Raw genomic sequence first — 16716 nt, 5'->3', positions numbered from 1 at the left:
AGGTCATTAAAGGGTCATTAAAGGAGCCATAACAACGGGGTCAAAGACACTACAGCAGAAAACAGATAGAGGGAAAATACATGGGATGATAATTCCTTAGTACTGTAAAAACTTGTCCAGTCATCTTCCTCCGAACACACACACACACACACACACACACACACACACACACACACACACACACACACACACACACACACACACACACACACACACACACACACACACACACACACACACACACACACACACACACACACACAGAACCAGTGGATTATACAGCTCTGTTCTAGATATACAGGTCTCATTGTGGACCCTTATACAGCTCTGGTCTAGATATACTAGCCGGCCAGCTAGCCAGCCAGGTGACTACAGGAGAAGGGTAGGTCCTCAGCCAAGCCGGGCAAAGATCAACCTTTCAGCTGATGTAAGAGAGGGACACAGTTCACACACGACTCACACACACACCAGCGAGTTACTCAGCGACACTGCTTCTCCCTGAGGATCACTCCCTGGAGCCTGTCTGTATCAGGGGAGACCTGAACCTGAGACCAGAACACTGTGAGTAACCTACAATGTCATTGTAAATTGAACCCAATATAATGTATGTTATTTACAGTATCTAGAGCTATGTTTATTTGGCTGTGACCCCAGTGTATATTATTATTTACTGTATATTTATATATGGCTCTGGTGGAATCCCGCTTGGGTTTTAGCTTGATCAGAGATGACCTTAGAGATCAAAGATGACCTTAGAGGTCAGAGAGATCAGAGATGACCTTAGAGATCAGAGAGATCAGAGATGACCTCAGGGATCAGAGATCAGAGATGACCTTAGAGATCAGAGATGACCTCAGAGATCAGAGAGATCAGAGGATGACCTTAGAACATTGGCGAAAATCTGATATCAACTTTGGAGGGGACAATTACATGAAATTGTCAAAAAAGTTAAAAAAATTGAGAACCTTTCATAATGTTGCCAAACAAAGACTTACCTGAGACTCCCTGTCTCGGCCAGTCTGTCCCTGCATATCTGTCCCCAACTCTGCTGTCTGTGTGCCATCTGTTGCCTGCTCTGCCTAATGACATCATTGTGAAACATTTCCATTAGAATTTCATTTCTTTCTTATGAACATTTTATCAACTAGTCTTTGAGATATTAGGCTACTAGGGTTCTTACTATGCGTTTTGGTGCATTTAAAAATACTCTGATGTCCGTCTTTTATTTTTCTGCCATTTTTCTACCTGGCTGGCTGGCTGGCTACACACACAGTGTGTAGGTTATTTACAGTAGGAGATGGGCTTCTATCATCTTCAATCATTCTATTTGGGCTTCGATCTAAAAGGTAGCTAGCAAATGTGAAACGGATTAAAATGACAAGAGTTGACAGCTGTATGAGTTCACCATTTACACAACATATGCTGCAACCTTTTGTAATTTTAATAGTTTGTTTCATATTGGCTGGCTTCCAACAATAGCTGAATTTGCAAAGCTAGCGAGCACCAATTCAGTTTCAGTGGTGTTTGCTATAATCTTTGCTACCCGGGTTAAATAAAGGTGAAATAAAATAAATTAATAAAAGTTCACTTGCGACAATTTAGCTTTTGCAACGATACCATTAAATATATTTAAGACAATGGTAGAAGAGAGTGTAGTTCTGTTCAGTTTGGATTTCAGTTTATCGCTAACCTTATCACAGGGACTTTGAAGCACTAACTTACATCATCTGCATGCTGATTCCATCTTTGACGACGCCACATAAATGGAATAGGTACTAGCTAGCTTAATAGTTAATATTTGCGCGCTAGCTCTGCATATTCAGCTAGTGTGTGTGCGCGATTGACTGGATTAACCTCACGTCAGTTACGTGCATTGAGTGCCTTTCAGACAGTAGATACGACCTCTCTGTTACCTAGCAAGTTAAGGAACTGGCAGTGGATCAAACCATTGTGAGGCAAAGGGTGGGGGGGTTGCAATCTTTTGAAATTAAAAACGCGCTATTAAGTGTCTATAATCAGCACAATTGCTTTCATTGCGTATTATTAATATTATTTAAATTACATAGTTATGTTTCAGTGATATATTGGGGGGGACAAATCATATTTTTCCCAGGATGGGGGGGTCGTGTCCCCCCCGTCCCCCCCGGGATTTCCGCCCCTGCCTTAGAGATCAGAGATATCAGAGATGACCTTGGAGATCACAGAGATCAGAGATTAATTTAGAGATCACAGAGCTCATTCTAGATCTTCTATGTATGTGAAAGGACAACATGACTGAGAAACAGGTAAGCAGGTACATGGTGCTTGTTAATATAAATTGCTGAGTCATTTATTCATTTCCAGCTCGGGTAGATAATCTAATAACATAAAGCAATAACAGGACGTAGGCCTGGATGACAGAAAATCCCAAACCTTCAGTACTCTACGGTGAGGGACAGAGACGGCCAAGATCTTAGCGGTACGATTTGCTACAGTCTGATGGTAGTTTGAGTTCAATCAGAGAAGGATGGATGCTACTGTACTGTCTAATGACAAATACACCTAAATGTACTGTATTAAAGACACAGGCCATCAATGTTTCTACTGTGTCTTCTAGTTCTGGGCATTGACTCAACTCAACTGGGCATTGACTCGACTCAACTGGGCATTGACTCGACTCAACTGGGCATTGGCTCGACTCAACTGGGCATTGGCTCGACTCAACTGGGCATTGACTCGACTCAACTGGGCATTGACTCGACTCAACTGGGCATTGACTCGACTCAACTGGGCATTGACTCGACTCAACTGGGCATTGACTCGACTCAACTGGGCATTGACTCGACTCAACTGGGCATTGACTCGACTCAACTGGGCATTGGCTCGACTCAACTGGGCATTGACTCAACTTAACTGGGCATTGATTCAACTTAACTGGGCATTGATTCAACTTAACTGGGCATTGACTCAACTTAACTGGGCATTGACTCAACTTAACTGGGCATTGATTCAACTTAACTGGGCATTGACTCAACTTAACTGGGCATTGATTCAACTCAACTGGGCATTGACTCAACTCAACTGGGCTTTGACTCAACTTAACTGGGCATTGACTCAACCTAACTGGGCATTGACTCAACTTAACTGGGCATTGACTCAACTTAACTGGGCATTGACTCAACTCAACTGGGCATTGACTCAACTTAACTGGGCATTGACTCAACTTAACTGGGCATTGACTCAACTTAACTGGGCATTGACTCAACTTAACTGGGCATTGACTCAACTTAACTGGGCATTGACTCAACTTAACTGGGCATTGACTCAACTTAACTGGGCATTGACTCGACTGGGCATTGACTCGACTCAACTGGGCATTGACTCGACTTAACTGGGCATTGACTCAACAAGTACAGAATATTTAGAGAAAGAGTTAAACACTTCTCTTCATTTAATTCCAACGTGACCATAAGCATGTTTCATTGCTGTCTTCTATTTCACACTATATTCAATGCGCATAGCGGAAGTTCAGTTTTACAGCAAGATTTAAATTTAAAAGGCAATGTTCCCACTTTAGCGGAGCCTGCATTCACGGTAAACGCTGCTTATGTCGGCACAACTGTAAATTACCTTTACATTTTTATCGCGGAATGTGTAACACTTCAGCGATACAGACTGAATAGAACCCTTGGACTTTAATGTCTTCGACCTTTACAATGTCATATCAGCAGATTCTGTCATTAGTTCAAAATGAAAGAACAGCCTCTACTCACATGTAAATAATCATTGAGTAAATGATTGCATCGGTGGGAGAGAGGGACGGGGAGGGAGGGAAATAGAGAGGAGAGAGAGAAAGGGGGAGAGAGAGGGGGAGAGAGAGAGAAGGGAGAGAGAGATGGGGAGAGAGAGAGGGGAGAGAGAGAGAGATGGGGGAGAGAGGAGAGAAAGGGAGAGAGAGAGGGGGAGAGAGAGAGGGGAGAGAGAGAGAGATGGGGGAGAGAGGAGAGAGAGAGGGAAGGAGAGAATGAAAGCAGGAAACACACAAGATGATAACCTCTGGTAAACCCTGACACTGATCAAACACGACAGATAAACAAACGTGTGCTACCACTTGTAAGGGTATGTGGCTTGTTTTTGTCCAGTGGGCCGTTGGAATGACAATGGACAGGTTGTTCACCATCTCCCTCTTCCAATCCTGTTGTCAGCATATCTTTAGACAGAGCTCATGTGCTATTTACAAATCAAACCCTTCCATGAACATACCGTACAGGGAGTTAATGGGTCAACAGAAATGGAAGGATAAGGAACGATGAGGTTACTGTTGGTCATGACAACAGACCCTCTGTATCTTTCCTCCGATAGAGACAGAAACAGAGAGATAGAGAGTGAAACTGAGGTTACTATTGGTCATGACAGACCCTCTGTATCTTTCTCCCCTACTGTACTGCAGAGGCTGATCATCATATCTTAAGACAGAGCTCAACTATGTACAAGTCCAATCCCCCATATAGATAGTCCAGACAGTACAGGGCCTCAAAGGAAAGGGATGAGGAGCACGGTCCCTCTGAAAAGAAACCTTTGAATCTTTCCTCTCCCATCTCCCTTTCCTCTCCCATCTCCCTCTACCATCTCCCTCTACCATCTCCCTTTCCTCTACCATCTCCCTTTCCTCTCCCATCTCCCTTTCCTCTACCATCTCCCTTTCCTCTCCCATCTCCCTCTCCCATCTCCCTCTACCATCTCCCTCTACCATCTCCCTCTACCATCTCCCATCTCCCTCTACCATCTCCCTCTCCCATCTCCCTCTACCATCTCCCTCTACCATCTCCCTCTACCATCTCCCATCTCCCTCTACCATCTCCCATCTCCCTCTACCATCTCCCTCTACCATCTCCCTTTCCTCTACCATCTCCCTTTCCTCTCCCATCTCCCTCTCCCATCTCCCTCTACCATCTCCTCTACCATCTCCCTCTACCATCTCCCATCTCCCTCTACCATCTCCCTCTCCCATCTCCCTCTACCATCTCCTCTACCATCTCCCTCTACCATCTCCCATCTCCCTCTACCATCTCCCTCTACCATCTCCCTCTACCATCTCCCTTTCCTCTACCATCTCCCTTTCCTCTACCATCTCCCTCTACCATCTCCCATCTCCCTCTCCCATCTCCCTCTACCATCTCCCTTTCCTCTCCCATCTCCCTTTCCTCTACCATCTCCCTCTACCATCTCCCTCTACCATCTCCCTTTCCTCTACCATCTCCCTCTACCATCTCCCTCTACCATCTCCCTCTACCATCTCCCTTTCCTCTACCATCTCCCTCTCCCTCTACCATCTCCCATCTCCCTCTACCATCTCCCTCTACCATCTCCCTTTCCTCTCCCATCTCTCTTTCCCTCTACCATCTCCCTCTACCATCTCCCTCTACCATCTCCCTCTACCATCTCCCTCTACCATCTCCCTCTACCATCTCCCTCTACCATCTCCCTCTACCATCTCCCTTTCCTCTACCATCTCCCTCTACCATCTCCCTTTCCTCTCCCATCTCCCTCTACCATCTCCCTCTACCATCTCCCTTTCCTCTCCCATCTCTCTTTCCTCTACCATCTCCCTCTACCATCTCCCTCTACCATCTCCCTCTACCATCTCCCTCTACCATCTCCCTCTACCATCTCCCTCTACCATCTCTCTTTCCTCTACCATCTCCCTCTACCATCTCCCTCTACCATCTCCCTCTACCATCTCTCTTTCCTCTACCATCTCCCTCTACCATCTCCCTATGGGTCCACAGAGTTACTGCAGGGTGTCTGCAGTTTATATTAGTTTGGGATTTTTTGGGGTGAAAAATTATTATTTTATGAATATCGCTAGTTACAACAGAATACCATTGTGGATGCAATTTTTATGTCTCTTCGTCCAGTACGAAGGAAGTTAGAGGTAGTTTCAGGAGCTAATACTTACTAGCGTTAGCGCAATGACTAGAAGTCTACAGGAACAGTTAGCATGCTAGCTGTTCCTGTTCATCCGACTCTGGAGAAGTAGATAAATGGCTTCATTGCCAAAATGTCTAACTATCCCTTTAACATGGAGGAAATTACAGTCATTGGAGCTAATTACAGGGCCGTCTAATGGTTGTTTTCGTGATGGAAGGACAGTTTCAGTGTCGACTTATGATCAACACCAGATAGAAAGCATACAGAAAGGATATTGAACTATATATATACTGTATATGGTTTAATAATATTGAACTATATATATATAAACACTGTATATGGTTTAATAATACCATCTTTGAGAAATAACAATAAAATAAAAGCTAGACAGTTAAAAGAAAAAAAAATACAAAAGAAAAAATGAATTGCCATTCAGAGCACATTAGCTTTATAAAATACAAAATTGTCTCTCATCTCCATGCCAAATAAGCCCCCCCCCCAAAAAAATCGCAGCTCAATGGAAAAATGTGTAGAATAGCATTACAACAGCAAAAGTAATCCAGTTGCTAACATACCCCATTATAGCTAAAAGACTATATTAGAGCTGACACTTCCTCTTACAATGAACAGTAGGGGAGGTCGAAATAATTAAACTGTCTACAAAATCTATTCATTTTAAAATGTTGATTACTACAGTACAGAACTGCTAGATATAGGATCCCGTAGGACCTGTCCCTATATCTTTATCTTCTCTTTCTGGTTATTTATGCTTTAGATAAGGGTTTTTAACTTTTTATTTTCACAAGATTCGCAGGCTACAAGTACAAGGGTGTTTATATTTGTGTACTACACTTTATTAAAAGCTATAGGAGATTATAGTCAATGGGTTGGGACTGTAACAGGTGCCGTCTTCATCCATACAAATGTTCTATTCTAACGTGTTTCTCCAACAGGTTCCTCCAGCAGGGCGATACCTGTACAGAACCCATCCCTGCGTCTTGACCCAGAGGTGCCATGGCGACAGACAGCAACAGACTTGGAGACACCACGGCCACAGAGACAGCCACCAGATTGGTGCACCGAAGCGTTAACAACGCCAACAGCGCCGTCTCCAGTGGTGAGGTCACTAACCATGGTGAGGAGTTAGTCAACGCAGAGGCCTCCGTATCATCATCATCATCATCATCATCACAGATTGATCACATCCTGTATGTAATAGATATTACAGTAGGCTAGCTACCGTAACTGTTTATTTCTGTATGCAGCGGAGAAGCATGCTGAGGATTTGATACAGTGGAAGAGGCACGTGGAGGTCAGTACACTGAGGTCTCTATTGCACCTAGATGTCACTTATCAAGCAAAGTAAAGTACTCTGTCTGTATGTGCTAACCTATCAAACTATGCTCTGTGTGTGTGTGTGTGTGTGTGTGTGTGTGTGTGTGTCCTGTGTGTGTGTGTGTGTGTGTGTGTGTGTGTGTGTGTGTGTGTGTGTGTGTGTGTGTGTGTGTGTGTGTGTGTGTGTGTGTGTGTGTGTCCTGTGTGTGTGTGTGTCCTGTGTGTCCTGTGTGTGTGTGTGTGTGTGTGTGTGTGTCCTGTGCAGCGAATAAAGAGTAAGGTGCTGGACCAGATTCAGGTGCAACTTAGTGACCTGCTAGACAAAGCCCTGACTGAATCTGTCCAGACATTCACACAGAACGGGAACCATGGCAACAACCACGTCACCACCACTAACAACAACGACAACTCACACAGGTTAGGACAGCTTTGATAATGCTGCACTATACTGTAATGTACTGTACTGTAATGTACTACACTGTAATGTACTACACTGTAATGTACTATACTGTACTGTAATGTACTATACTATACTGTAATGTACTACACTACACTGTACTGTACTATACTGTACTATACTGTACTGTAATGTACTATACTGTACTGTACTATACTGTAATGTACTATACTGCACTGTAATGTACTATACTGTACTGTACTATACTGTAATGTACTACACTGCACTGTACTATACTGTACTGTAATGTACTATACTATACTGTAATGTACTACACTGCACTGTACTGTACTATACTGTAATGTACTACACTGCACTGTACTGTACTATACTGTAATGTACTACACTGCACTGTACTGTACTATACTGTACTACACTACACTGTACTATACTGTACTATACTATACTGTACTATACTGTACTGTACTATACTGTACTGTACCATACTGTACTATACTATACTGTACCATACTGTACTATACTATACTGTACTATACTGTACTGTACCATACTGTATGGATGACAACACACAGTTTAGAATCTGTGTGTGAGGTAGGGCCCAGTTTCTCCTAGTCAACTCCCTGCTATGTCCATGAAGGTACCTGTAGATGTTTGTATGAAAGTGACTATAGCTGTTGATCTTCTCATGTTGATTTCAACTTCTTTATTCATTTCAGAACCCACACGGAAAAGGATGGAAAAGTATTTATGGACAGACGTTCCATTCTGGAGTTAGTACATTTAATTGATTTAAACATAAACATTCCGGAGTTAGTTAATTGAATTGATTTAAACAGACGTTTAGGAGTTAGTTAATTGAATTGATTTAAACAGACGTTTAGGAGTTAGTTCATTGAATTGATTTAAACAGACGTTTAGGAGTTAGTTCATTGAATTGATTTAAACAGACGTTTAGGAGTTAGTTCATTGAATTGATTTAAACAGACGTTTAGGAGTTAGTTCATTGAATTGATTTAAACAGACGTTTAGGAGTTAGTTCATTGAATTGATTTAAACAGACGTTTAGGAGTTAGTTCATTTAATTGATTTAAACATAAACATTCTGGAGTTAGTTCATTGAATTGATTTAAACAGACGTTTAGGAGTTAGTTCATTCTATTCAGTTATGAGTGGGACTGGTCCTGATCCATTAGATATATTATAATGTAGGTCCATCGTCTATTTACATATGAATCCTCTTTACCTTGTCATTGTGGATTAGTTTATTGTACCTCTAGTTTAAGTTTACCTAGTGTGTGTACTCTAAGTAAGCTTATCTATCATGCAACACCATTGTATGATGGGATTAATCTCAAACGGCTCAAACACAGGACACTAGACATGAACTTAATGTTTTGTACACGTTCCACTAGAGAGGATGTACTGTTCACACGACACAATATTGTGCTATCATGCAACACCATTGTATCAATCAATCAATGGTGTCGTATGGACAGTACATCCTCTCTACTGGACAAAACATTCATTGCCTGTCTAGTGTCCTGTGTTTGTTTGTTTGAGCAGAATAATGTAATACTGTATATGATAGTTAGATGAATACTGTGTGTGTTTGTTTGAGCAGAATAATGTAATACTGTATATGCTAGTTAGATGAATACTGTGTGTGTTCCTCCACAGTGATCTGTTTGAGATCAACCACATTCGGACCATCTACCACATGTTCATCTCAGTGCTCTTCCTCTTCATCATCAGTACACTGGCTGTGGACTACATCGACCAGGGCAGGTGTGTGTGTGTGTTTGCATGTGTGTGTGGGTGCGTGCGTACGGAAATGACGTCACGCTGCTTGCTTAGCGAGTTGCCCTTTCTCCTGATTTAGCTCACACCGAGGCTCAAACACAGGACCGCTGCCTTGCAAGCACGTGTGACCGCCCTCCCGAAGCGTCTTACCGGTCGCGTCACGCAAACACCTAGCTATTCGTTGACGCAATCGGGGACACAGGCTAAGGAGTAAGTTTCATATATTAAATCAAATCAAATCGAACTTTATTTGTCACATGCGCCAAATACAACAGGTGTAGATCTTACCGTGAAATGCTTACTTACAAACCCTTAACCAACAATGCAGTTCAAGAAATCGAGTTAAGAAAATAATTACCAAAGGAACTAAAGTCAAAAATAATAAAAAGTAACACAATAAAATAACAATAACGAGACTATACACAGGGGTTACCAGTACCGAGTCAATGTGTGGGGGTACAGGTTAGTCAAGGTAATTTGTACATGTAGGTAAAGTGACTATGTATAGATAATAAACAGAGTAGCAGCAGTGTAAATAACCTACCCTCACCACCTGGGGGCGGCCCATCAGTAAGTCCAGGATCCAGTTACAGAGGGAGGTGTTTAGTCCCAGGGTCCTTAGCATAGTGATGAGCATGCCCCGGCACTATGGTGTTGAACGCTGAGCTGTAGTCAATAAATAGCATTCTCACATAGTTGTTCCTTTTGTCCAGGTGGGAAAGGGCAGTGTGGAGTGCGATTGAGATTGTGGATCTGTTGGGGCTGTATGTAAATTGGAGTTGGTCTAGGGTATTCGGGATGATGCTGTCTCCCTTAATCCATCCTCCTGCCCTATTTCTCTGTCTCCCTTCATTCTCCTCCTCCTCCTCCTCTCATCTTCTGTCTCCCTTCATCCTTCTATCTTCCTCTGTCTCCCTTCATGCCACCTCACCACCTGCCTGCCTAGACAGTTCCATTCTACCTTCAGGAAGTTTCTGCTGCTGAGTTTCCAAGGAAACTCTGACACACCGCACACACTTTTAGTGTTACTTTTCAAGAATGGTAAAGGCGTCCGCATACACAGGTTGGGTTTGCTCCTAGCAGAACTCGTCTAGGTCGAAACGACCGCCTGTGATCGCATACTCCCTAAAGACCTTCGCTTGAAACACAGCAATATTACTGTTGTTTGTCCCTCTTGAGCCACTGTAGCGACATCATAGCCAGAAACACTTCCTCAAAATAGTCTGAATTAATCTAAGATAAATCAAGAAATCTGTCAATAGTTGTTTACGTTTTTTTACCGAGGAGGTCTTAATCTGGCAATTTTACCTCTAAGATGTTTGGTGTAGTATATCTCAAGTTAAAAAAAAATGCATAAAAAACTTAGCATCTCTTGTGGAATGACAACAAACACTTCATGTTCCCGCTCCTAACTAGGAGTAGTACTATTGACCAATCACAGACTGGGAAGCATACGATAAGCTTCAGACTTTACTAAGGTTTTTGAAGCATCCATTATATTACATTTCAATATATATTCTATTCAATTCTATCCCCAGACTGGTGCTGGAGTTTGACCTGTTGTCCTATGCCTTTGGGAAACTACATATAGTAGCTTTGGCCTGGCTGTTGATGTTCAGCTACACGTTGGCCGTGCCCTACTATGCCCTGGCTCTCTGGGGGACTCTCTACCATCGCAGCCCGGTACAGGGGGTACTGTCGGTGGGCGCTGGGCTGGTGCTCTCCGCCTTACAGGCCGCTGTACTGGGGGTTCTTCCTATATACGTGGTCTTTCACTACCAGCTGCCTCCAGCCTCACGATTCATCATCATACTGGAACAGGTATGGATAACATTGTATAGTAAAGTCAACACTATATCATTTGGAATTACTCGAAGAGGTACGGATGGATGTGTGTACCTGCAGTGGTGTGTGGTGGAGATCTGTCTGATAGTGGTGTGTGGTGGAGATCTGTCTGATAGGGGTGTATGGTGGAGATCTGTCTGATAGGGGTGTGTGGTGGAGATCTGTCTGATAGTGGTGTGTGGTGGAGATCTGTCTGATAGTGGTGTATGGTGGAGATCTGTCTGATAGGGGTGTGTGGTGGAGATCTGTCTGATAGGGGTGTGTGGTGGAGATCTGTCTGATAGTGCTGTGTGGTGGAGATCTGTCTGATAGTGGTGTATGGTGGAGATCTGTCTGATAGGGGTGTATGGTGGAGATCTGTCTGATAGGGGTGTATGGTGGAGATCTGTCTGATAGTGGTGTATGGTGGAGATCTGTCTGATAGTGGTGTATGGTGGAGATCTGTCTGATAGTGGTGTATGGTGGAGATCTGTCTGATAGTGGTGTATGGTGGAGATCTGTCTGATAGTGGTGTATGGTGGAGATCTGTCTGATAGGGGTGTGTGGTGGAGATCTGTCTGATAGTGGTGTATGGTGGAGATCTGTCTGATAGGGGTGTGTGGTGGAGATCTGTCTGATAGGGGTGTATGGTGGAGATCTGTCTGATAGTGGTGTATGGTGGAGATCTGTCTGATAGTGGTGTGTGGTGGAGATCTGTCTGATAGGGGTGTATGGTGGAGATCTGTCTGATAGTGGTGTGTGGTGGAGATCTGTCTGATAGTGGTGTGTGGTGGAGATCTGTCTGATAGGGGTGTGTGGTGGAGATCTGTCTGATAGTGGTGTATGGTGGAGATCTGTCTGATAGTGGTGTATGGTGGAGATCTGTCTGATAGGGGTGTGTGGTGGAGATCTGTCTGATAGGGGTGTATGGTGGAGATCTGTCTGATAGGGGTGTGTGGTGGAGATCTGTCTGATAGTGGTGTGTGGTGGAGATCTGTCTGATAGTGGTGTGTGGTGGAGATCTGTCTGATAGGGGTGTGTGGTGGAGATCTGTCTGATAGTGGTGTATGGTGGAGATCTGTCTGATAGGGGTGTGTGGTGGAGATCTGTCTGATAGGGGTGTATGGTGGAGATCTGTCTGATAGGGGTGTATGGTGGAGATCTGTCTGATAGGGGTGTGTGGTGGAGATCTGTCTGATAGGGGTGTATGGTGGAGATCTGTCTGATAGGGGTGTATGGTGGAGATCTGTCTGATAGTGGAAAGTTTAGTAACTAGGTAAAGACAGTGATGAATATAGACACGAGCATCAACAACATCTCATATTATACGAGTCAAAGTAGAGAACTGATCCTGTTTGGACACGTCCCATCGCTGCTTGTTGTGACAGTGTTTATATTTATCTGGATTGGACACGTCCCATCGCTGCTTGTTGTGACAGTGTTTATATTTATCTGGATTGGACTCGTCCCATCTCTGCCCTGCTCCCCTTATCTCCACACTGACATTGTCAATAAAGAAAGGGTGATTTAATAAATCCACTAGCTTGGTCATTTGTTATCTTTTTTTATAGAGTCCTTTTTAGAATTGGCAGGAGAACAAATGAGACTTTGGATGCAGTAACCAAACCTGGGTTCAAACACTATTTGAAATCATTTCAAATAATTTAACTGAACTTGACTGACATTAACTGGTGCAAGGGAACCAATAGAATAGTTACAAAATATCAGCCCTGTTTATCTGGCACTCCAGGCAGGCTAAAGAAAAGGCTAAAAGTATTTGAAAGATTTCAAAAACTATTTGAACCCAGGTCTGGCAATCACTCTCACAAGGACAATTCTATTCCAATACCTTGATTCATCTAAGGTGTGGATGTCAATGTAACAAGTTACAGTCATTCATTTGTCACGATTGATTTGTTTTATTGCCTTAGCTGGCTCCATTTGCCTTGTATAACGTTTACATGTTGTCTCTCTCCCCTGTTCAGATCCGTTTCCTGATGAAAAGCTACTCTTTCATCCGAGAAAATGTCCCAGTCATCCTAAAACACAAGACAAAGGAAGGTAATGACAAGGATAATGTAATGTAATATAACATCATTTATGTAATGGCACAGAAACTACCACCCAATGACAATTACATTTATATTGGAGGTATTCAGTGCATTCAACTGACCACGATGAGTCAAACTGTCATTGTAGAGTCAGAACCTCAGAACCTTGTCTAAAGTGTTTATAGAGGTGGCATATAGAACCTCAGAACCTTGTCTAAAGTGTTTATAGAGTTGACATTTAGAACCTCAGAATCTTGTCTAAAGTGTTTATAGAGTTGACATTTAGAACCTCAGAATCTTGTCTAAAGTGTTTATAGAGGTGGCATATAGAACCTCAGAACCTTGTCTAAAGTGTTTATAGAGGTGGCATATAGAACCTCAGAACCTTGTCTAAAGTGTTTATAGAGGTGACATGTAGAACCTTGTCTAAAGTGTTTATAGAGGTGACATATAGAACCTCAGAACCTTGTCTAAAGTGTTTATAGAGGTGACATGTAGAACCTTGTCTAAAGTGTTTATAGAGGTGACATATAGAACCTCAGAACCTTGTCTAAAGTGTTTATAGAGGTGACATATAGAACCTCAGAACCTTGTCTAAAGTGTTTATAGAGGAGACATGTAGAACCTTGTCTAAAGTGTTTATAGAGGTGACATATAGAACCTCAGAACCTTGTCTAAAGTGTTTATAGAGGTGACATGTAGAACCTTGTCTAAAGTGTTTATAGAGGTGGCATGTAGAACCTCAGAACCTTGTCTAAAGTGTTTATAGAGATGGCATGTAGAACCTTGTCTAAAGTGTTTATAGAGGTGGCATATAGAACCTCAGAACCTTGTCTAAAGTGTTTATAGAGGTGGCAAATACAGTAGAACCTTAGTGCCAGGATTCTTTTCCTGACCATGTGGCCTGACCAAGATAAAACTAAGCCCTATATTGATATGACATCACTTATATATGACATCACCTCAACAGACAATACTGCCTGACTAATGACATCATTGTGTTTCTCAGGAGAGGGTCCCAGGGGAGAGGGTCCCAGGGGAGAGGTTCCCAGGTTCCCAACGTTCTCGAGCTACCTCTATTTCCTCTTTGCTCCCACCCTCATCTACAGAGAGTGTTACCCCAGAAACCCACACATTAGATGGAACTATGTTGGCGTAACGTTTGCTAAGGTGCGTTATTTTCCTACTTCTAATCTTAATGATAGATTGTCTGTATTGTCTGCTGTAGATATACAGTTCATGTTTTAGTCTATTTTAAAAAAGAATCCGTGAACGTATTCAGCCTAATAATAAATAATCGATTTGATTTTATACTGTAAAGTGTTTTTCCAGAGCCCAATTTGCTTTATATAGCAAGGGAGAGACTCCCCTTATTCGCCCTCTGTTGGTAGAGGTGTTGAATGTCGCCTGTGGCTCAGTATTGTTCCAGTAGCAGGTCATTGACCTACCAGTATCGTTCAGATCTCCAAGCTACACTAGAATTGAACTGTTATCTTTAATCTTATCAGTATGTACAGTATATTATTGTGTATAATGTGTAGTATCTTTTGTTTTTATAATTCTGAACTCTGGACAGATTCCTCTGCCATGGTTAGCCATGGGAATTGGCAAGACCGCACAAACAGATCTGGTACCAGGCTTGCCATGGGTGACTTTGCATTTATCCTCAACCTGTATCCCTCCTGTCCTTCACACAGATTCTGGGCTGTCTTTTCTATGGTTACTTTATCCTGGTGAGACTGTGCATCCCTGTCTTCATGAATGACAGCAACACGCCTTTCAGCACCAGAACACTGGTTCTGGCCTTGTTCCATGCTACACTTCCAGGTAATTCGTCAGTCAAATGTGTGTGTGTGTATATATATATATATATATATATATATATATATCTCAAGCCACATCAGTAGAAGAATGTAGCCTGTATTCTAATTGGGAGTGTTGAATTTTTATGATTTTTTTTTAACCTTTATTTAACTAGGCAAGTCAGTTAAAAACAAATTCTTATTTACAATGACGGCCTACACCGGCCAAACCCCGGACAACGCTCGGCCAATCGTGCGTCGCCCTACGGGACTCCCAATCACAGCCGGTTGTGATACAGCCTGGATTCAAACCACGTTGTCTGTAGTGACGCCTCTAGCACTGAGATGCAGTGCCTTAGACTGCTGAGCCACTCGGGAGACCCAGAGTGAACTGTGGTGCCCTGATGGTGTTTGCACTTTTTTAAACCTTTATTTAAGGAGGAAAGATCTTTGACGGCAACCTTATCCAATGTGAACTTATCAGGGAGTAGGACCCAGAATGTACTAGACAGAAACTAGACAGAATGTACTGGACAGAATGTAGTTTGTTAGGCTGGAGGTTGAAGGTCAAATCTGAATGGATTGGTCACATGTTTCGTGAACAACAGGTCTAGACGAACAGTGAAATATGTACGGACCCTTACCAACAATATGTACGGACCCTTACCAACAATATGTACGGACCCTTACCAACAATATGTACGGACCCTTACCAACAATATGTACGGACCCTTACCAACAATATGTACGGACCCTTACCAACAATGGAGAGAGAAAGAAAACAGAGAAATAATAGAAAATTAAACACTTAATAATAAAGTGATGATAAATAAACAATGTGTAACTATAACTTGGCTCTATACATGGGGTACCAGTACTGAGTTGATGATAACTTGGCTCTATACATGGGGTACCAGTACTGAGTTGATGATAACTTGGCTCTATACATGGGGTACCAGTACTGAGTTGATGATAACTTGGCTCTATACATGGGGTACCAGTACTGAGTAATAATAACTTGGCTCTATACATGGGGTACCAGTACTGAGTTGATGATAACTTGGCTCTATACATGGGGTACCAGTACTGAGTAATAATAACTTGGCTCTATACATGGGGTACCAGTACTGAGTTGATGATAACTTGGCTCTATACATGGGGTACCAGTACTGAGTAATGATAACTTGGCTCTATACATGGGGTACCAGTACTGAGATGATGATAACTTGGCTCTATACATGGGGTACCAGTACTGAGTTGATGATAACTTGGCTCTATACATGGGGTACCAGTATTGAGTAATGATAACTTGGCTCTATACATGGGGTACCAGTATTGAGTAATGATAACTTGGCTCTATACATGGGGTACCAGTACTGAGTAATGATAACTTGGCTATATACATGGGGTACCAGTACTGAGTAATGATAACTTGGCTATATACATGGAGTACCAGTACTGAGTTGATGATAACTTGGCTCTATACATGGGGTACCAGTACTGAGTAATGATAACTTGGCTATATACATGGGGTACCAGTACTGAGTAATGATAACTTGGCTATATACATGGGGTA

General features: G+C 42.6%; 1 protein-coding gene and 1 long non-coding RNA gene across 3 annotated transcripts in view; one reads left to right on the top strand and one right to left on the bottom strand.

Moving 5' to 3' along the window:
• Nucleotides 1–329: 329 nt before the first annotated feature.
• Nucleotides 330–16716, top strand: part of soat2 (sterol O-acyltransferase 2) — a 37072-nt gene continuing 20685 nt past the window's right edge. Inside the window, exons 1-10 of one of the 2 annotated variants that reach the window (XM_029774337.1) lie at nucleotides 334–561; nucleotides 6864–7045; nucleotides 7176–7222; nucleotides 7511–7662; nucleotides 8380–8433; nucleotides 9341–9448; nucleotides 11002–11284; nucleotides 13273–13348; nucleotides 14348–14508; nucleotides 15036–15165. In XM_029774337.1, coding sequence (XP_029630197.1) covers nucleotides 6925–7045; nucleotides 7176–7222; nucleotides 7511–7662; nucleotides 8380–8433; nucleotides 9341–9448; nucleotides 11002–11284; nucleotides 13273–13348; nucleotides 14348–14508; nucleotides 15036–15165 — 1132 coding nt within the window. In that variant the 5' untranslated portion in view covers nucleotides 334–561; nucleotides 6864–6924. Of the gene's footprint in view, nucleotides 562–6863; nucleotides 7046–7175; nucleotides 7223–7510; nucleotides 7663–8379; nucleotides 8434–9340; nucleotides 9449–11001; nucleotides 11285–13272; nucleotides 13349–14347; nucleotides 14509–15035; nucleotides 15166–16716 lie in introns of both variants that reach the window. The other variant, XM_029774338.1, reaches the window with a different exon arrangement.
• LOC115207330 (uncharacterized) lies at nucleotides 13642–14132 on the bottom strand. The gene is made up of 3 exons (XR_003880984.1): nucleotides 13964–14132; nucleotides 13760–13927; nucleotides 13642–13723 (listed from the first exon to the last, which is right to left on the bottom strand). It is a non-coding gene; the product is annotated as an uncharacterized LOC115207330 (long non-coding RNA).

The sequence above is a fragment of the Salmo trutta genome, chromosome 14, assembly GCF_901001165.1.
Source record: "Salmo trutta chromosome 14, fSalTru1.1, whole genome shotgun sequence".
NCBI lineage: Eukaryota > Metazoa > Chordata > Actinopteri > Salmoniformes > Salmonidae > Salmo > Salmo trutta.
The sequence above is the reverse complement of the archived record's forward strand: the minus strand, read 5'-3'. Positions and strand labels throughout refer to the sequence as shown.